The 22698-nt window shown below is 35.8% G+C and overlaps 1 protein-coding gene across 6 annotated transcripts in view; it reads left to right on the forward strand.

The window, feature by feature from the left end:
• The window catches only part of SSH2 (slingshot protein phosphatase 2), a 255428-nt gene that overhangs the window by 186199 nt on the left and 46531 nt on the right, over window positions 1–22698 (forward strand). For 5 of the 6 annotated variants that reach the window (XM_081272257.1, XM_081272259.1, XM_081272260.1 and 2 more), the window contains 4 exons: window positions 12082–12203; window positions 17510–17578; window positions 18288–18353; window positions 20757–20951. In XM_081272257.1, the coding sequence (XP_081128383.1) occupies window positions 12082–12203; window positions 17510–17578; window positions 18288–18353; window positions 20757–20951 (452 nt within the window). Of the gene's footprint in view, window positions 1–12081; window positions 12204–17509; window positions 17579–18009; window positions 18173–18287; window positions 18354–20756; window positions 20952–22698 lie in introns of those variants that run through there. The other variant, XM_081272262.1, reaches the window with a different exon arrangement.

Raw genomic sequence — 22698 nt, forward strand, 5'->3', positions numbered from 1 at the left:
GCAGAGAAAATTTGGTACTTTTACCTAATAGAAGAAGATTTTATGTAGATAATGGAGGTTGAATGGGTCTTGAAAGATAATGAGATTTGGATTAGTAGAAAGAAATTGTTTCAAGTGAGGACAAAACTTAAGCAAAAGCATACATAGGGAGTGACAAAGAGGGAGTGAAATCATCAAGGATTGATGCTGAACTCAGGATCAGGAGACCTGGGCTTAAGTTTATGCTAATCATGTGATGTTGGACAAGTTACCTTCAGCTATCTGTGCCTTTTTCCTCATCTCCTGATTGCCTTTCATAGTGGAGAGGATCAAATGTACATGAAAACGTATTGAAGAGTGTGAAAAGGGCACTTTTGTTACAATAGGTAAAATAGACACTAAAAGAGCAGGCAAATTGATTTAATGCTATAAATCGGTGGTCTCAAAGTGGCAGCTCACAGGCAGAGATATGTTTTGTTTGGACCACACAGTATTTTTTTTTTTATGTTTGTAAGCATTCTGCCTCTGAAATACACCCACAACCCTTTTAAAAATTTTTCTTTTAAGATAGGGTCTAAGTTGCTAAGGTTGACTCTTGAACTTGCTATCTTCCTCCTGCCTCAGTCTCCCGAGTTACTGGGATTACAGGTGTGCACCACTACATCTAGCTTTAGCCAGAATTTTAAAGCTGAATGGATTCATATAAAAATCCAGATTGGGGATGGGTTGGGGCTCTCACTTAGCAGTAGCACACTTGCCTGGCATGTGTGAGGCATTGGGTTCGATTCTCAGCAACATATAAATAAATAAGATAAAGGTCTATCAACAACTAAAAAAAAAAATTTTTTTTTAATCCAGATTGGGGACTGGGAATGTGACTCAATGGTATAACACTTGCATGTCATGCACAAGGTCCTGGTTTTGATCCCCAGCACTGCAAAGGGGGAAAAAAAATCCAGATTTTGGTCTTCAGAAGTCAAAAATTTCGGGGCTGGGGATGTGGCTCAAGCGGTAGCGCGCTCGCCTGGCATGCGTGCGGCCCGGGTTCAATTCTCAGCACCACATACCAACAAAGATGTTGTGTCCGCCAACTAAAAAATAAATATTAAAATTCTCTCTCTCTCTTTCTCTCTCCCTCTCTCACTCTCTCTTTAAAAAAAAAAAAGTCAAAAATTTCTGGCAACACTGAAATTTTATTCTCACTAGGCAAAATGTGTCTAGACTGGGGTCAGGAGAGGTTTGGTGCAAATTCTTTCATTCTTATTGGTATCAGGGATTGTATCCAGGGACACTTAACCATTGAGCCACATCCCCAGCCTATTTTTTTTTAATCTGCCAAACTATTTTAATATGAATAATATTCCAACACTGAATCTTAAGATTATTTTTTCATGTTTCTAGAACACTGTTTCTCACTTATATTAAAATCCCTTGGGGTTGTAAGTTAAAGATTTAGATTCATGAATTTTACTGAGAAATACTGAATCAACATCAAGGGAAAGAGCATAATGATCATATGTCTCTCATGTTATTTTAATATCTGAGAATTAATTTTTTTCTTATTTATTTCTTACATACATGACAATAGTTGAGTGCATTACATTCATACTTATCCATTCACAGCACAATTTTTGTAACTCTATATATTATGTTCACACCCAATTATGCCATTATACATGAGCTCTCTTTTTTTGCATATAATTCTTAATACGTCTTTATACCACCATTTATCATATCTCTGTTTGTATATAAGGTATGTTGACACCAAATTCACATCTTCATACATGTATATTGTATAATGATGACCATCACCTTCCAACATCCTTGCTATTCCCCTTCTCCCTCCCTTTCCCTCCCACCCCTATTCCCTTTCTAGAGGTAATCTTCCTCCCATGCTCTCCCTCCCTCCCCCATTTTGAGTCACCCCCCTTATATCAGAGAAGACATTCGGCATTTGTTTTTTTGGGTTTGGCTAACTTCACTTAGCATAATATTCTCTAATGCCATCCATTTCCCTACATATATGCCATGATCTTATTATTTTTTAGTGCTGAGTAGTATTCCATTGTGTATAAATGTCACATTTTTTTATCCATTCATCCACTGAAGGACATCTAGGTTGGCTCCACAGTTTAGCTCTTGTGAATTGTGCTGCTATAAACATTGATATGGCTGTGTCCCTATAGTATGCTGTTTTTAGGTCCTTTGGGTGTAGTCCAAGAAGAGAAATAGCTGGGTCAAATGGTGGTTCCATTCCCAGCTTTCCAAGGAATCTTCATACTGCTTTCCAAATTGGCTGCACTAATTTGCAGTCCCACCAGCAGTGTATCAATGTACCTTTTCCCCCGCATCCTTGCCAACACTTGTTGTTTGTCTTCATAATGGCTGCCATTCTTACTGGGGTGAGATGGTATCTTGGAGTAGTTTTGATTTGCATTTCTTTGGTTGCTAGAGATGATGAGCATTTTTTTGTATATTGTTGATTGATTGTATATCCTCTTCTGAGAAGTGTCTGTTCAGGTCCTTGGCCTATTTATTGATTGGATTATTATTATTATTATTATTATTTTGGTGCTTGTCTTGTTGAGCTCCTTGTTTACCCTAGAGATTAGAGCTCTATCTGATGTGTGAGGGGTAAAAATTTGTTCCCAGGATGTAGGCTTCCTGTTCACCTCACAGATTATTTCTTTTGCTGAGAAAAAAACTTTTTAATTTGAATCCATCCCATTTGTTGATTCTTGGTTTTAATTCTTGTGCTATAGGAGTCTTATTAAGGAAGTTGGGGCCTAGCCCCACAGATGAAGATTAAGGCCTACTTTTTCTTCTGTTAGACGCAGAGTTTCTGGTTTAATTCCTAGATCCTTGATCCATTGTGAGTTAATTTTTGTGCATTGTGAAAGATGGAGATTTAATTTCATTTTGTTGCATATGGATTTCCAGTTTTCCTAGCACCATTTGTTGAAGATGCTGTCCTTTCTCCAGTGCATGGTTTTGGCACCTTTGTTTAATATAAGATAGTTGTATATTTGTGGGTTAGTCTCTGTGTCCTCTATTCTGTGTCTTTGGTCTACCAGCCTGTTTTGGTGCCAGAATCATGCTGTTTTTGTTACTACTGCTTTGTAGTATAGTTTAAGGTCTGGTATAGCGATACCACCTGTTTCACTCTTCCTGCTTAGAATTGCTTTAGCTATTCTGGGTCTCTTATTTTTCCAGATGAATTTATGATTGCTTTTTCTATTTCTATGAGGAATGCCATTGGGATTTTGATTGGAATTGCATTCAATCTGTATAGTGCTTTTGGTAGTATGGTCATTTTAATAATATTAATTCTGCCTATCCATGAGCAAGGTAGATCTTACCATCTTCTAAGGTCTTTTTCTATTTCTCTCTTTAGGGTTCTGTAGTTTTGATTGTATAGATCTTTCACGTCTTTTGTTAAGTTGATTCCCAAGTTTTTGGGTTTTTTTTTTTTGTTGTTGTTGTTGTTAGTTTTTTTTTAGTATATTGTGAATGGGGTAGTTTTCCTCAATTCCTTTTTAGAGAATTTGTCACTGATATACAGAAATGCCTTTGATTTATGGGTGTTGATTTTATATCCTGCCACTTTGCTGAATTCACTTACTAGTTCTAGAAGTTTCCTAGTGGAGTTTTTTGGTATTCTAGGGCCAGCCTATTTTATTTATTTATTTGAGACACCTAAATTGCTTAGAACCTCGCTAAGTTGCTGAGGCTAGGTTTAACTTGTGATCCTACTGCCTTAGCCTCCCAAGTTGCTGGGATTGTAGTCATGCACCACCACACCCAGCTAGTGTGGATTCTTAGTTTACCATAATCTCCACATGACTCAAAGTCAACTGTTAACGCTTGTCATCATTTTTGAAGTTAGTTTTCTTATAGTACTGCCTTTAATAAAAGTAGAAAAACAAAAATGGATTGAGTATGTTTCTTTATGGAAATTAAAAAGTATTTCTACCCATTTAATGCTGACATGGCTTACTTTACTCATTTACATATACTTAACCCCTAGATTACTAACTAGAGGTAATACCCTTTTCTTTTCAGTAAGTGGTTGTGAAATGTTACTGGTTTTTCAGCCAAGGAATGACATGAGGCAGCTATAGTATTTAAGAAGCTAATACAGCTTAAAGAGAAAACCAGGCATGTGTTGCATGCCTGAATCACAGCGACTCAAGAGACTGAGGCAGGAGGATCTCAAGTTTAAGGCCAGCCTCAACAATTTAGTAAAAAAAGTAATTTAGTGAGACCCTGTTATAAAATAAAAGATAAAAAAGGGCTGGAATGTGGCTCAGTGATAGGATGCTTGCCTAGCATGTACAAAGCCATGGGTTCCATTCCCAGAACCATCTCCTGCGGAAAGAAAAAAAAAGAAAAGAAAGAAAGAAAGAAAGAAAAGAAATTGACTAAGGGCCATAGACAGATTAAGTTCAAATAGTTGATCTCTGCTTTCTGTTTAGGAAGAGAGATAATGAATAGAATATAAGCTTGGTTGTGTAAAGTTGATCATCAGGCCTCTGAACTCTGTGGTAATCATTGATTTCTTTATTTACTTAATAATTCTGTGTTTAAATTTTGTCATCCTTTCATGTTTTCTCTTGTATGCTGCTTCTACTTGCCTTTGTTATTTTTTAGAATCCAGGGCCTCCTGTATGTTAAATGTGCACTTTTTCTTTCACATCTGCTGAATCTAGGGATCCACAACAGACTTTTGCTTTTTTTGTTTTCTTTTGTTTTGTTTGGTCCTGGGGATTGAACATAGGGCCTTGCACATATGAGGTAAGCACTGTGACACTAAGCTACATTCCTAGCCCTCTTTATTTTGTATTTTAAGACAAGGTCTCACTAAGTTGCCCAGGCTGACCTCAAAATTGCCTTCCTCCTGCCTTAACCTCCTTAATAACTGGGATTACAAGTGTGCACCACCATGACCAGCTACTGCCTTCTTTTTTACATGGCTAGAAATTCCTTTTAAGAAATTTAATTTGAAATTTCAAGGAATCCTTTCATAATTATTTTATATACTGTTTAATTATTTTATTTTGTTGAAAATTTTATATCCTAATCCAAAAGTAGCATTATATATAAATATAAATCTCATCTGCATTTCTTTCATCTGTGTGTGTGTTGATGGGGATCAAACCCAGGACCTCATATGTGTCAAGCAAGCACTATACCACTGTGCTACACCTCAGCCTTTGTCTGTGCTTCTTAATATACTTTCTCAAACAATTATTTAAAAGTAAACAAGAAGGACTGGGTATACTGATATATGCTTGTATCTCAGTGACTCAGAAGCCAAGGCAGGAGAATCTCAAGTTTAAGGTCTTGGCAACTTAGCAAGACCCCATCTCAAAATTTAAAAAAGCAAGAAGTATTAGGATTGTAGCTCAGTGGTAAAGTGTCCATATTTGATGCCCAGTACTTCAAAAACAAAAAAATAAATAAATAAATAAAATAACTGAGTGAGATTGGGGGAAAGCAGGTACAGCACCTTTTCTTTTCTTTTTCTTTTTCTTTTTTGTCCTAGGGATTGAATTCAGGGACACTTAACCACTGAACTACATTCCAAGCCCTTTTTATTTTTTACTTTGAGACAGGGCCTTGCTAAATTGCTGAGGCTGGCCTCAAACTTGCAATTACGCTGCCTCAGCCTCTCAAGTCATTGGGATTACAGGCATATATACCACCATGCCCAGAGAGGGTGCAGCTCTTACAACATTAATATTCTAAAGCAGTGATTCTCAAACTTTAAAATAGATCAGAATCACCTAGAAAGCTTTCTTAAAACACCAATTGCTGGTTCTACTCCCAGCATTTGGTTAGAAGAAGATAGTAATAATCCATATTTTTAGCAAGTTTCCAAATGGTACTGATGCTGCTGGTCCAGAAATCACACTTTGAGTACAACTCAACTAAAACCAATAGCAGTAGTCCCTTGCATACACAGGATACTAAGTAGATACTTGCTGATAGCCTCCAAATATTGGATGGTTTGATAAAGCTAAAGCTGGGGTCTTATCATCACTCATTTTATCTTTTTCTTATTGAGAACTTTTTGAACTTTGGTTTACACCTCTAAATAGTAAAATAATTTAACCACAGAGACTTGGGAGAGCATGAAGGATGCGGTCAGTAAGACATAGTTGACAATTAAATCTTCTCTTTTCCTACTAAAATATACAGCTGCAACTGCCTTACATTTATAAAATATAAACTCAGAAAATGTAACTGCCTCTAAATTAATTCAGAATTCAAATGACAAGCCATTTTACAGTTGTTTTGAATTGTTACAAACACATAGTCATTATGTTTCGGATTATTGAGTGAGTCATCTTCAAGAAAATGAGAGAGTGCATTGTATTATTTTGAACAAATTAGCACTTTTCTAACTGAAAGGAGCATTTGTAGACTTAAAGCAAAGGCTTTTGTTTTGAGTTAAATTTAGAATGTTGAAACTCTTATCTCAGGGCTTGTGCATAAGGTTAAAAGTTTGATAGTCAACTGAAAGTCCTGCCTTTACTATTATTTTGTAAATAACCCTACCAAACCCCACATTTTTCTTAAGCACTGAAATAAGATAAAACCAATATTTTCTTCCTGGGAAGCTTTGTGTTCCAAATACAGGTATTGAGCACTAACTTTAGTACTTGGTAAAATAAGGAAGTCTCTTTATAGTACTCTTACACATTATCAAAGATGCTAGGCAAGTGCTCTACCACTGAGCCAGCCTTATCCAGCCCCTGAATTGATTTTTTTCTAAGAATATAATGTGGTTTTTTGTTGTTGTTATTGATTTTCCCCTAAATCAAATCATTCAAAAAGATGTCAAGATGAAATCACCATGTCCTGAAAAAATAACAAAAAACATATACTCTGGGAAAATCATTTTTAGCAATTTGGATAAGTATCCTTCAAGATTTTTTGTTTGGTTTTGGTTTTGGTTTTTGATAATACTGGGGATTGAACCACTGAGCTACATCCCCAGCCCTTTTTAATTTTTATTTTGATACAAGGTCTCACTAAGTTGCTGAGGATGATCTCGAACTTAAGATCCTCATGCTTCAGCCTCCCTAGTAGCTGGAATTATAGGTGTGGGCCAACATGCCCAGCTTCCTTTCAGTCTTTTTTTGATCTTTTTTAATGAAAGGGGCAGAGAGAGAGCACAATAAGTGAACATGCAAGGGAGCACATTGCTGTTTTTTGTTTGTGATACTGAGGACCAAACCCAGGGCCACTCTACCACTGAACTACATCCTCAACCCTTTTTATTTTGGTATGAAGTCTTGCTAAATTGCCTGGGCTGACCTTGAATTTTTGATCCTGCTGCCTCAGCCTCCCAAGTCTCTGGGATTACAGGCATGTGCCACCTCACCCAGTGCTATTTGGTTTTGGGATTTTTGTTTGGTTTGGTTTTGGTTTTGGTTTTAAATACAAAAATAAGATAAATACTATTTTCTAACCTGCTTTTTTCTTTATTCACAGTTTGTCATGAATATCTTTCCGTATCAGTGAATAAATTATGGAAGTGGTGGTTTGGTGGTGCTCGACATTGAACATAGGACCTTGTGCATGCTAGGAAAATGCATTACCACTGAGCCACACCCCTAGCTCTTAAATCATGGCTTTTAATGACTACACAAAATATTATTTATGGATTATTTTTTAATTTAAGAAACCTAGAGACTTCCTCAAATTCTAACCTATTTCTTTTTAAGACAGTATTGTTTAATTTATTTGGGTCACATCTGAAGTCTATTTTAATCTTAGCTATTGACTTTGTTTTGCTCTTTTGGCTAGAACTTAATATTTACATACTTTTGAAACCTTTCTCTCTGATGAATTGGGTGAGTTGCCTGTCTAGACATTGGGTCTTCATAATGTGGCTTCATTAAAGATAAACATTGCATGCAGGGGCATGATGTAAGACTCTTGGTGAAAAGAAATTAAAGGCAAAGGTGCAGTGTAAGCCCAAGAAAGACTATTTCTGGGTATTAGATAATACTAATGAGATAAACTCTTGGACCAGGTGGACTCTAAACTGCTTATACTTAGCTTAAGCCTTTAATAAAAATTAAATACTAAGGGAAGTTTTAACATTATATGAATGATGAGCTTTAAAAATAGATTGGGTGCTCATCTTTAGGAATAAGTAGGGGCAGGAGATAACTTCTCAGTCCTAATATTGCTGGATCAGTTCGCTGAAACTTGGAATTGGAATTTCAAAGTTAGGCAATAAATGAACTTTCTTGAAATCATTACCTCAATTGTGCTATTGCTGTCATATTTTAAAATCAGGGATAATTGTTTGGTTTGGAAAATTAGAAAGGATTTTAGTATTTTCAATGAGAATTTTATTTTGTTAATTAAATGCATCTCATTTGTCTTATCCCGGTCATTTTATTTCTAAGTACTAGGGACTGAAGAAACATTGTAAATGCTGCAATTTTCAGTAGTAGGATATTATATACAAACTGCCACTTTAAAGTACATTTCTCTGATTGACTTGATAAATTAGATTTTTTTTCACTAATCTCTCCAACAAAGGGGAGGTTTAAAGTTTCTTTCGGAAACCTTAAACAGTGTGGAGGGAGGCATATTAGATGTTTCTTTATGCTTATGGCCCATAGAATTTTATTTAATTCTTCAACCTAGGATCTTGAAGCTTAAAAGAAAATTTTAAAGTGTCATTCTAACCTGTGACATTTTAGAGTTTGTTGTTTTTGTTTGTTTTTTGAATATTTCATCTCATTCTTTGACTTAGGATTAATGTCATGACTTCTGACCTCCTAACTAAAGTTTCACTTTTTTTAGTAAAAATTTATTAACTATACATTACAGCATTTATAATGTTTCTTTAGATATTATTAGAGGCCTGTGATCAGATTCCAAGAATGCTCAGGTGCTGTTCTTCCACATAAGATATTTAAAATTGAATGGATCTAAGATGTGCCTGTAATTCAAGCATAAAGTCAATGTGAGATGGCTAGGTCCTTTCCTGTGGTGTTTTAGGTTTTCTGTTATAATTAGATTAAGCAACAGAGAGTCAAACATTTGAAATGGCACTTAATTGGGCGCAGTGATAAACACCTATAATCTCAGTGGCTCGGGAGGCTGAGACAGGAGGGTTGTGAGTTCAAAGCCAGCCTCAGCAAAAAGCGAGGTGCTAAGCAACTCAGTGAGACCCTGTCCCTAAATAAAATACAAAAATAGAGCTAAGGATGTGTCTTTGTGGTTGAGTACCCCTGAGTTCAATCCCCAGTAACCCCCAGCCCCTCAAAAAACATTTGAAATGGCACTTGATATTAGAAGTAAAAAAATAAATAACTGAGCATAGTGGTGCATGCCTGTAATCCCAGAGACTCAGGAGGCTGAGGCAGGAGGATCACAAGTTTGAGGCCCTCAGTAGTAAAGCACCCCTGGGTTCAGTCCCCCCATACTGTAAGACAGATAGATAGACAGATATAGATACTTTTTAACAAGAGACAGCTAATGTTTGTACTGTATATCTCTTACCAAAAAACTCTTGCTTCTCGACTTAACCTGATACCTTACTTTATATGTAATATTTATGAAGATTATTTTTTTTCCTTTTATGAGCTTTGACTTGGCCAATCAATTGCCACTAATTGATATAGTAACTGTAGATAATTTGTCAGAAACACAGTTCATTTGTTCCCATGCCATTTGTATTTGAGTCTTGCCAGAAATTCTTAGAGCCTTGACAGAGAATAAAAGAGCCTCTAACACATGCAAAAAACTGAACAGTTAGCTCAGAGCTTGCCAAGGCATGCCCAAGGTTAAATATATAACAATATCTGAAGTCTTGTTTATAAGAAATTCTAGTTTACCTGTACCAGGTTTTCTGGTTAATTTAACATGTTTTAGAGTGTTTCTACAGTCAGTCAGTGCTGAGTGCCACTGCTATTATAGCTCTGTGTGTTTACTGCTCCTCCCATTATTTCAACCAACTGGATCTAGATCTTAGTCCATTTAAATTTTAGTTTCTCTTAGCTTCTCATGAGTTAATTTGGTTTTGAATGCTCTATTCATCATGCAGCATAAAGTCAGCAGTACAGTTGTCTTCTACACTTGGCATCAGAGTAATGAGCCTTACATTCTTATTATATCAGCTTTTATTAGAAATAGGCCTTAATGTGGCCACTTATGCTGCTTGTACTTCCCTAACTTTTCCTAGGAATATCAGAATAGAGACACAAAGATAGCCAGGGGAGTCTCACCTCTGCCTTGCTAAATAGGTCACTTGAGCTGTGTAGTTATGGGTTTTTCTCTTTGCCTGACCTTAGAATAGTGACCTAGTTAAGGAGAAAGACTCTAAGAAGAGCAATACTAAAAGAATTCCAATAGAAATTTCTGTCGAATTTTTAACAACTATCTTGAGCCAACTAATGGATCAGAACTTACTGTTTTTCTTCTGAAAAGAGGTACAGGGGCTTATACAGGGGAAATTGCCTTCAGAGTATATTTTCCTTGCTTCAAATGATCTGTATTACTACCACTACTATTACTACTATTAACAACAGATAACAAAAAGAGTAGAATGACTATTCATTACGTGAGGGAAGAAAATACATCTCTCTTTTCCATCATTAATTCTTCAGCCCTTGAACTGATGTATACACAATGTGTGTATTGTAAATATTTCAAATGAGTGTTGCCTAGAAGACATTTTCTTTTTTTTTTTTGGAGAGGAAGAACTGGGGATTAAACCCCAGGGTACTTTACTACTGACCTACATCCCCAGTCCTTTTATTTTTTATTTTTTTAATTTTAAGACAGGGTCTTACTAATTTGCTGAAGCTGGCTTCGAACTTGAAATCATCCTGCCTCAGCCTCCTGAGTCTCTGGGATTACAAGCATGTGCTACCACGTCTGGCTTTTACCTTATTTTTTAAGGTTTATTCAGTATCTTTTTGAACATCTTATTAAGAAAATTTCCAAACATATCAAAGTAGAAATCATATCTTTATGTACTCAGTACTCAGCTTTAAAAATTCGGCCAACATTTTGCCTGAATTCTTTGATCTATCTCCTCACCCTTTTTCTTTCTTTTCTCATCAGAACATTTTAAAGTAAAGCTCAGACACGGTCATTTCATTGCAGATACTCAAGTATAAAGGTATAGTAACCACAGTACCATCATTACACCAACAGTAAATCCTAATTTCATCTAAGATCCTGTCTATTCACATTTTTTGGAAGCCCCTTTAAAAAATAAGCAAAGAAAAAAAAAATAAGCAAAGAGCCAAGCCAGGCACGGTGGCTCACACCTGTAATCCCAGCAATTGGGGAGACTGAGGCGGGGGGGTCTCAAGTTCAAAACCAGCCTCAGCAACTTAGTGAGGCCCTAAGCAACTTAGTGAGACCCTACTCAGGGAGACCCTGTCTGTAAATAAAATACAAAAAAGGGCTCGGGATCAGGGATCAGGCTCAGTGATTAAGTGCCCTTGGGTTCGATCCCTGATGCCAAAAAATTAAAAATTAAAAAGCGATGAAAACTTTTGATGAAAAATAATTTGAGAAGCTTCTGAAAAAGGAATCTCCTTTAATTACTATTGAAACTAAAGAAGAATATCTTGTACTTTATAAATGTGCAAAACTTTAATAAAGCATAGTAAGTAACCCCTTGGATAATGCTAGTAGTTTGCTTCATATTATAATTATTTGTAGAAATTACATCTATGAGACCAGTATTCACATTCATATTCCTCATTCTCCCCTCTTCCATCTTTTGAACATTTCTCTGGCAACTATTATTATATATTATACTAATAGCAGAAATTTATTGATCTCTTGCTATATGCCAGGCACTATGCTTTACATGCATTATTTTGTAAGATTCTTGAAACAACCTAATAGGTAAGTATTATTATATCTCCCTCCAATTAATTTAGCAACTTACCAAAGGTTTTATGACTATCATGAGTTGAGATTTGAATTAGGTCTCCTAACTAGTTGTTCTGCTGCCTCCCTTAGTATGCTTTAAGATGCTGATGCAGAAGAGTTAAATGATCTAAAATTTCCTCTTCTAAATCTCATATTTTTTTGTCATCTATTAACCACCAGGCTGTAAGACTGGAAAGTACTTACCAGAATCGAACACGCTATATGGTAGTAGTTTCAACTAATGGTAGACAAGATACTGAAGAAAGCATCGTCCTAGGAATGGATTTTTCTTCTAATGACAGGTATGGTACCACAAAAAAAGGGGATGTGAAAACCTCCTTTTTAAATAACCTGTTCCTGTACTCCCCCCACTGCCCCCCCTTTTGGTATAGGGATTGAACCCAGAGATGCTTAACCACTGAACTACATCTCCAGTCCTTTTTATTTTTTATTTTGAGACAGGGTCTCACTAAGTTATTGAGTATGACTTTGAACTTTCAATCCTCCTGCCTCAGCCTCCCAAATCACTGGGATTACAGGTGTATACCACCCGCCACAGGCTCTCTAGTTACCTTTTGAGCTATCACAAAAATATCTTGTGTAGCTCTTAAAGTTCAAGGCATAAAATAAAAGAATACGAAAGCATCTTAGCAAGTCTTGAGAGTCAGGCATGTTTAGTGAATGTGTTTGGTTGTACACTTCTAATTTATCACTTATTCCTTACCTTTCTCTTATCTTTAAGTAGTAATGTTATAAAGCAAATGATTAAATTTATCTCTTCAAAATAAAAGCTGCTTTTTCATGGCCATCTACTTTATTGTCGGAGAAACTGAAATTTTAACTTTATTTAATTATGTATCATCATTGTATTTTATTTTTTGTTTTTTTAAATAGCCACATGTAGTTAGTGGCAACTGTATTAGAAAGGACAAACCTAGAGAATAAAAACCAAAACTGAGATTCTAAAATCCTAATGAATGTAGACAAGGTAGACTTTCTCACAGAAGAATAGTTACTGAAAGATCTGTTTTTTAGGTAACACCAAAAGTTAAAACTGCAGGACAAAGCTTCCTAAATGTGTTTGGTGATTGTAGGACACATGTCCTTTGTGGTAATGTAACAGAGATCATGGGTTTAAAGAGATCCAGTCTCATGAATTTATCCATGGTCTTAAATCTTACATTTAGCAAATTGTATGCCTCCCTTTTTCTTCTTCAAAGTTAAAAGAGAGAGAATGGTTTCTTAAACTCAAAGCAGAACCTTTTATAATAATCCAATAAGGCTGGGAATGGTGGTGCACACCTATAATCCCAGTGGATCAGGAGTGGTCGAGTTCCCCTGAGTTCAATCCCCGGTATTCCCCCCCAAAAAATAAATAATGCAACTTTGGAGTTAGCTGTACTTCACATTCTGTGATTAACATAGAACTTGGCTTTTTTGTGTCCATAAGATTTGAGGCTTTTTTATTTTCACACTTTTTTTCTGGAGGAACCTTGGGAAGATTGTGGAATGCAGCTGCTAAGCAGATCTCTATACACTCTGAGATAATAAGCTTCAGGAAATCCTGCCAGATGTCTCAAAGCATTGACTTCCTGGTTCAGGACTAGAATGGAACTGTAGAATAGCTAGGGGTGTGACCCAGGCTGGGGGAATTTAGCCACAAAGTGAGAAGAATAGAAGTGATTCCTATTGTCCTTATATTGGGGGGGGGGGTGTGGAGGGAAATCACTAATTTCACAAACCAATGTTGAGCTTGTACATAGAAATCAACCTGAAAATGACTTGTTGATTCATAGGGATCACAAGTCTAGAATTGTTAGCATACACCATTTAACAGCATTTAATTGTATGCTTTGAATTTACATAGGCTTGTAAACACATTTAGGCTTTCTCCTGCAGTTTCAATTTCTGGTGTTACCTTAAATTTTTTTTCTTTATTATTATTATTTTTTTTTTTTTTTGGTATAGGGAATTATTGAACCCAGGGGCACTAAACCACTGAACCACATCCCCAGACAAAAATTTGAGACAGGGTCTCACTGATTTTCTTTGAGCCTTGCTAAATTTCTGAGACTGGCCTTGAACTCCAATCCTCTTGTTTTAGCCTCTCAAGCTGCTGGGATTATAGGCATGCCCCACTGTACCCAGCCCTAATAGATTTTTAAGTAACTACTTTTCTGTAAGAGCGTTCACATTGTCCACATTCATTAGGATTTTAGGACCTCTGGTTTTGTTTTTTGTCTCTATAGATCTGTACTGTGAGCACTAACCATCTGTGGCTATTTAAATAAATAAAAAATAAAATAAGCATTGGGGTTGTAGCTCAGTGGTACAGAGCTTGCCTCTCATGTGTGAGACACCGGGTTCAATCCTCAGCACCATATAGAAATAAATAAAATAAAGATATTTGTCCATCTGTAACTCAAAACTGAAATGATATTACATAAATAAATAAAATTTCAGTTTCTGTGTCATAACTAGCCATATTTCAAGTACTCAATAGCCTTATGTAGCTAGCGGTTCCCATATGGGACAGTGCGTGTATAGAATGTTTGAATTATTTCAGATAGTGCAGTTGGACAGTGCTGCACTATCTCATATTTCCTTTTGTTCAGGTGTCCCTGACCTTTCTCTTAGAAACCCCATGCAACAGGAGCTAGAGCTGCATGGATACTTCAATTGAGTCTTCCCCTAGAGAGAGAGAAGGCAGTAACTGCAGATTTTCCTGACCCCAAGTGTGTCAATCAGATGTCTAGCAATTTCTTTCATTTTGTCCTAAACTTTTCAGAAAGAATGCTAAAGGAGGCCCAATAACTATTACTCAGTGAACCACATCTATCTGCTGTAATAGTCTTGCCTGAATTACATCTAAAAATTGCCATTAACAAAAGGAAATTTTAGTTTGTAGAAGACAAAATGGGACATGAAAAGTTAGAAACTGATTTTCATTCTGTTTGATAAACTTGACATTATGAAATTCCCATACGTCTTCTACTCAAGTGAACCTCTTATACAGTAAGAGAAATGCTGCCTACTTCAGAATTCTTGTGATCAGGTAATCAAATGTCATTTCTATCTTAATTGCTATTAAAGGAATTTGTATCATTTCATATCTTAGAACATCATAGGTTAATGTTTCAAAATTAGATTAAACCAAAATAGAACCCAGATTGTTTATAACAAGTATAAATAGTTCTTAAAATGTTTGTCACCGTTTCTTTAGCCCATCTTAAGTATTATCCTGTATTTTAAGTAATAAATTTTTAAAATATACATCATAACTTTGGTTTCTAAAGTATACCATGTGTATTTCAAGTTATAAACTAATAAAGCTTCTGTTGTCTAATTTTGGTTTTAAATCTTTGTATCCATAATATCTTGAAATGTTTGTTGAATGGGATGAGTATCTACTAAAATAAATAACTGTACTTTAGTGGAGAAAAATCTCATGAGACTCAGGTAAACTACGTAAATATACCAGGTGTGAGGCAGCTGTAGTGGTGCATGCCTATAATATCAAGCGATTTGGAAGGCTAAGGCAAGATGAATACAAGTTTGAGTCCAGTCTCAGCTACTTAGCTGTCTCAAAAAGGAGATTTTTAAAAAGGGCTGAAATTGTCTTCTAGCAGTAGTGTGCTTGCCTGGCATGTGTGAGGCCCTGGGTCAGTCCCCAGCATTGCAAAATACATACACACACACACACACACACACAACCAGTTGTGCCTAATTCAGACTTCTCCTTTCAGTTGTGTGGAAAAACTGCTACTTAATATTTTAAAAACAAAATACTCGAACCTGAATACCAGCTGAAAATGTGATGTTGATTCCTACATATCATTGTTACTTGTCAAAAGGTTGACTGCTATTTGGTCACCAGCTCATAGGTCATACTCCTGGAGCTCCTGTAGTCACTTAATTTCTAGATTTGTCACTGGGCTTCATATTTATACTCCAAATTTGTTTTGTTGCTAGGAACCTAGCTAAGCACTCACTAAATAAAAAACAAAAAAACTACTTAAAAAGTAATCCCATTCTACCTTAGAAAACTATTTTCAAAACAAATTTTCATGTGCTCACTCATCTTCTCAACAAAAAGATATCTATTTCCTTCATGATAGCTGCACCTCTGGTGTTCAGACCAAGGGTTCCAATACAGACAAGCTGTTTCAGTCTTGATTTGACTGTCTTAAGCTCTAGAATCACTAATAGGATTTTGAGTAACAGGGCCAGCGAGTATAGCAAACAGCCCAGCTAGAGGCAAGCCTTCTTTAGCCATATAGTAATTCCAAAAATTTGACCTCAGTATTCTTCTGTTATTTTTAAATCATTTACACAATGCTGTTCAATACCCCACTGTATCACTTTCAGATATAGTAGAGCATCTACCATAGATTCATATTCAACATTTGTCTTATAGGACAGTACGTTCACATGTATCGTATTACTTTACATGTTTTAAATCTTTAACTGTATAAAAGTTTAGTTTGTTACCTGCATTTAAAGATGAATAAGTTGGGGCTGGGGATGTGGCTCAAGCGGTAGCGCGCTTGCCTAGCATGCGTGCGGCCCGGGTTTGATCCTCAGCACCACATACCAACAAAGATGTTGTGTCCGCCGAGAACTAAAAAATAAATATGAAAATTCAAAAAAATAAAATAAAGATGAATAAGTTGAAGGCTGAAAGAGGTGAAACAACTTGTCAGAGGGAGTTATAATTTTGAAGGAGATCAAATCAAGGTATTTTGTCACAGTAGATACTTAGTAAGTAGAAATTATTGTGTTTTAGGTATTCTTGCTTGCATTTTTTGTTTATCTAATTTAATCTTAAAACAGTCAATGATGAAAGTATTTTTATCTCAGATTTACAGGTGAAGAGACTTGGACACAAAACAATAAAATCATTAGCCTGAGGTTATACAGTTAGGACCAGAGCCCGTGCTCTTAACCACACTTCGTTGTTCACCTCCCACATTCAGTGTTCTTTCTACTACATCATGCTGCCTCTCTAGATATATTGGGAGGGATCAGGTACAGGAGCCTTTAAAAGTATAGAAAACTGTTGGGACAGTCTTGAGATAAAGTGGCATAGGTAACAGTTGTCCAGAGAAGGGATGGGATAGAGCACATAGTCAGTTGGGAATCCATGGCTTCCTATACCATTCACTTAAAGCCTGGTTTCCTTCTTGGACTAGGATGTAATTGAAACTGTGTTTTGATTATTTGTTTTTCAGTGTTCTGGATCAAACTCAGGGCCTCAACCTTGCTAGCTAGGCAAGCACTCTACCACTGAGCAACATCCCCAGGGCCCAAAATTCTAGGGCTATCCTTTTACGATTGTTGGCGTTTGCCCATGGTAGTTCAGTACACAGATACCAAGTACTATTTTATTTATTTAAGTTGTGTTGTGTATTTTTTTCTAATTTGAACACAAATCTTTATTAATTACATTTTGATATGTAGAAATTTTAATAATAATACGATAGAAATTTTAACACTCGTGCCAAAATTTAGAGCTTAAGAGTTTATGTTTTGTGTTAAGAGAGTTAATAAACAAAGATAGCTTCCCAAATAGCAGGAAATAATTTATGGAGTGCTTCTTGTCTTGCAGTAGCACTTGTACCATGGGCTTAGTCCTGCCTCTCTGGAGTGACACCCTAATTCATTTGGATGGTGATGGGTAAGTGCTTTCCCTTTTAATTTTCCTTCAGAAAGCCAAGAGGTAGGGTTCCATCTTAGTGAACTAGTCAACTGAGTGGGAGGCCCAGTATGCCCGACTGAACAAACATGTCAGTAGCTCAGTAGGTGCTTTTAAACTCCTGTTTTGTAAAGTGAAGTAAAAATACAACTTTCCAGTTTCTTACTTATTCCTGCCATAGTCAGCCAGATAAAGAAGGAGTAGTTTATTGCTCACTCTTTAATCTGAGCTTGTAGGCTATTGCAATGCCCTCCCAGAGGATATGTTCTGTTTCAAATAACCTCTTGCAGCCTCTGCCAGCTGTCAGCCTACAGTATAACTCTTTCCTGTGCCAGTTCCTTCCACTGACCCTTCCAACCCCCACCTTCTGGTGTTTTTAGAATGTGTCCCCAAGAGACTAAGATGTTTGCTCCAGTTTATAAAACCAGGGTCAGGTTTGCTAACAACCCAGAAGACTTCCAAATGGAAATATACAGAAGAGTTTGACCATATCTACAACTGGGAAACTTTTAATTGCCTACCAGTTTATTGAAGTTTTTCAGTCAAGCCTTAGTTAACTTCTAAGTGATGTACTTGGTAATTCCTTCTATTGAACCAGCTATTGCTAGCCCAGAAAATAGGCTTGAAAACTCAAAACTGAACTAATTTACCCTTATTTGTGAATTTTTGTTTTGTTCTCTTTTGTCCTTAGTGGGTTCAGCGTGTCAACAGATAATAGAGTTCACATATTCAAACCTGTATCTGTGCAGGCAATGTGGTAAGATGACTTTTAATACCTCTACAAAGAGTGGGGGTTTTTTTAGCTATTCTATAAGTGTTTTAAAATATGTTATTAGAGTAATACTTTGTGAGAAGTAATATTTGAAAGGTCCATACTGTTAAAATGCTGTATGCTTTGTTTGTTTAGGATTTTTGTCATCGGTTTGGCCATCACAGTTAAAGATGACCTAAAAGTGCAATTTTTAAATTGTCACAGTGGAAGGCCTTGAGCATTGGTCTACAAGTGAAATCTAGAGGTATTCTTAGGCTCTGGTGGAGACAGTGGATCAAATACAGCAGATTAGAACTGAGTTTTATAGGAACACATTGACTAAGTTACTTAGCAGTCTTAAGAGCCAAGTCTAGAACACCTTACTGCTATGTATTAGCTCCCTGGTACCAAAAATAAATAAATAGTGAGATAGGGACCATAAATGAGGTATTTTTAGGTATATTTTGGGAAGGACTACAAAACAGTCTTAATTCAAGTAATAACCTTACATCAAGTTTTGATGTTCTGAAGTAGACTGACTATTCCTCACTGTGTTAGCTTGTATTTCCTAGAGGAAGAAAACATTAATTATCCTGTATATCACACTAAACTGGCCCCTACCTTTGAATCTATATAATAAAACAAATTCTCTAAGAATTTGGCTTACTTTGAGTAATAGAACACATTTTTAAAGATTCTGCAACTTTATTTTTAAACCACAATCTTTAATAAAAACGGACTATTAAAAATTTTTAACTTATATAATATGGAATTGACAAGGATTTAAGGAATAGACAATCATATGCTATTGATAGAAGAATAAACTGGGAAAACCTTTCTGAAGAGTGATTTGCCAATGTGCCTTATCATTTTGCATGCCCTTTGACCTAGGAATTCTACTAAGAATTTACTCTGCAGTAATAACTATGGGTGTGTGCAAAGATTTATATAAGAATGATTGTTGATGTTCTAATAATAGCAAAAAATAGAAAACAATTTAATGAAAAATAAAGATCAGTTAATTTATGATACATATGTTATTGAATATTATGCAGCCATAGAAAATGATCTAACTTAAGAATATTGAGGGGTTGGAGTTGTGGCTCAGTGGTAGAGCACTTGCCTAGCATGCATGAGGCACTGGGTTTGATTCTTGGCACCACATAAAAATAAACAAATAAAAATTAAGATATTGTGTCTACCTACAACTAAAAAAATATTTTTAAAAAAAAGAATATTGATATGGAAAGATGTTGATAAAGGCTGTAAATTAAAGGATAAATGGTATGAAAAATAAATTAAAAGACATTTTTAAGAAAAAGATGTAAACAGACTGACCACAGAGTTTTATATAACTGTCCTTTAGGAGAGAGACATTAATTTATAGCATTAAGACATTTTATTTGACAGATACTAATTGAGCTCCAGCAATGAGCTGAGCCTTCTTTTAGGTACTTCAAATACATCAATAAACAAAACATTGAAAGGTCTTTGTTCCTGTGTAACTTACTTTCTACCATTTCTGACTTAAGCTCTTCCCAAGCATATAACCAAAAAATACTTTTCAGTTTTGTTTACCCTTCATGGGAGTTCAGAATCAGAAGTCTCAGACTAACCAAAGCTCAAATCTGAGCCAGGCCCAGCGGCATATGCCTATAATCCCAGCAGTTTTGGTGACTAAGGCAGGAGGTTCGAAAGTTCCAGCCCAGCCTCAGCAATTTAGTGAGGCCCTAAGCAATTAGCAAGACCTGTCTCAAAAATAAAAAGGGCTAGGGATGTGACTCAGTGGTTAAGTGCCCCTGGGTTCAATCCCCAGTACCAAAAAAAAAATAACCAAAACTGTTCTTAGAAGGTATTTCATGTGTATGAATAAATGGTTTTTAAAAACTAGGAGACCAAATCACCATAAATGATAAAACATCATTAAATAAGTACTTTCTGGATATTGAAGGGATGTTGTCATGGCTTAGGGACATCTAGTATGTGATCTCTGCGGAGCCTCCAGGAACCATGGGGAAATGTATGCTGTTTCGTAATCTCTATGTCAAGAGGAAGAAATCTTTATGTAGTATTGTTGAGATCTTTAGTTTTCTAGTGATACAGCCCCAGTGTGGTTCCAACTATATGATCATGAGCTGTATAGGTACCTAGATCTTTTTCACTAATGGATTGTTAGTCTCTTCCCCATCCCCAACGTTAAGGTTACATCATATCTTTTAGTAAATGTCTAAATAATATGAGCAATACCCATATCATCAGGATTAGAGGATCTTGAATTCCAGGGAGTAGATTCTCCAGAGGTCAAATGCTATAGAATTTAAAAATCAGAAGACTTTGAGATACACATGGGTTATTGGCCTTTTAGTACCCCACCATTCTGCAGTGCTCATTTCCCAGTGTATCTTTCAGGTCTGCTCTACAGAGTTTACACAAGGCTTGTGAAGTAGCCAGAATGCATAACTACTACCCAGGCAGCCTTTTTCTCACCTGGGTAAGTTATTACGAGAGCCATATTAACTCGGATCAATCCTCAGTCAATGAATGGAATGCTATGCAGGATGTGCAGTCCCATCGGCCTGACTCTCCAGCTCTCTTCACAGACATGTAAGTAGCTTGCTGAGAGTTGGGAAGGTCCTCTCTATTCTGTGCTAGGCAGCATGTTCCTCCCTGATTTCTTATCTTTAGGATTCAATCTTATCCACTTTTATTAGACACTATCTACATCACATCTCTGACACACTCATCAACCCTGTTAATTCTGCTGCCTGCAAAGGCATGAAGAATTTCACACCTGAGTACAGTGGAGGCTCCACAATCAAGAATTGCAATACCATCAAATCGATTATTCAGATTCTACTAATTTGAAATCTGAGTTTAAAGGAGTTAGGCTGAAGTTTGTATTTGCTTTGTCTGTGAAAGGAATACTAGGTAAGCAAATTAATGGCAAGAAACTTAGATGTTTGTCATACTTAACAAGATGTTTCCAGTCAATTTGAAAGAATACATAGGTTCTAAGCTGATTTTGAACTTATTACTGTTTAAAAATTTTTTAGAACATCCTATCAGTCCACCACTGCCTTAAGTCCTTGTCAGTGAGATTTTATTAAATCTCCCTGGTGCACTGTGAGTTGGATGAAGGCCTAAGGTGGAGCTGATGTTTATTTCCTTTTTAGGTTTATGTGTTGAAACTTCTGTGACTATTTTGGAAATTTTTTTACACTTAGTTCCTGCTTTGGAAATTAAGTAGGGTGTTTATTTTTCTCTGAATTGGTCTTTCTGCACTTACAAGGTATTCTACAACTTAAAAGAAAAGTAGTTACATACTATCTGACCTTACAGTCAGGATTTGTCTTAAGATTACTAAAGTCTTGCCAAAACAGTTCGTGATTTTTAAGAAAAAAAAAAAAATGAGGTCAATGCAGATAATAGTCTAATAAATAACTTTTATTAGAAAAGGTGAAATATCCAAGAATTGTATGCAAGAAACAGTCAAAAAAGCACTAGAGGGGCTAGAGTTGTGGCTCAGTGGTAGAGCGCTTGCTTAGCATGTGTGAGGCACTGGGTTCGAGTCTCAGCACCTCATACAAATAAATAAATAAAATAAAGGTCCATCAACATCTAAAAAAAAAAATATTATAAGGGCTGGGGATGTGGCTCAAGTGGTAACGCGCTCACCTAGCATGCGTGAGGCACTGGGTTCAATTCTCAGCACCACATAAAAACAAAGTAAAGATATTGTGTCCACCTAAAACTAAAAAATAAATATTAAAAAATATATATAAAAAAAAGAAAGTCGTCGTTTATATATATATATATATACACACACACACACACACACATATATATATATAATTTTTTTTAAAGAAAGCACTAGAATCTTTTTTGCACAGGGTGTTGTTGGCACTAGACTCTACTTTTCAATGACCTTAACCCTTTTAGTATCTTATAATAATAATATTCATAAAAATATTATTCATGATTTCACGCTTACAGTGGAATGTTTCATCTAGCTCAGGGAAGTGCATTCTAAACCATACTTACATGAGAAAAAGAAAACCTGTTCACATTTTTTTCTGATTTTTGAAAAAGAAGATTTTGAGACTATAGCATAAAAATAAGCGTGAAAAGGAAAGAAAAGAAAATTACTCATAAAGTATATAGAGTATAATCCCAATGTTAAGGTATATTTCACCAATAAATGACTACATATTCACAGAAAAAAAATACATGGAAACTATAGGTCAAAGTATTATTACTGATAGAGGAATTTTTAGGTTTTTTTACTTTCTTTGTATTTTTAAATATTTCCCCAATTTTTTCCAATGAAATCAATGAAGAGAAATATGTGTTA

This window comes from Spermophilus citellus, assembly GCF_964194105.1.
Source record: "Spermophilus citellus genome assembly, chromosome: 17".
NCBI lineage: Eukaryota > Metazoa > Chordata > Mammalia > Rodentia > Sciuridae > Spermophilus > Spermophilus citellus.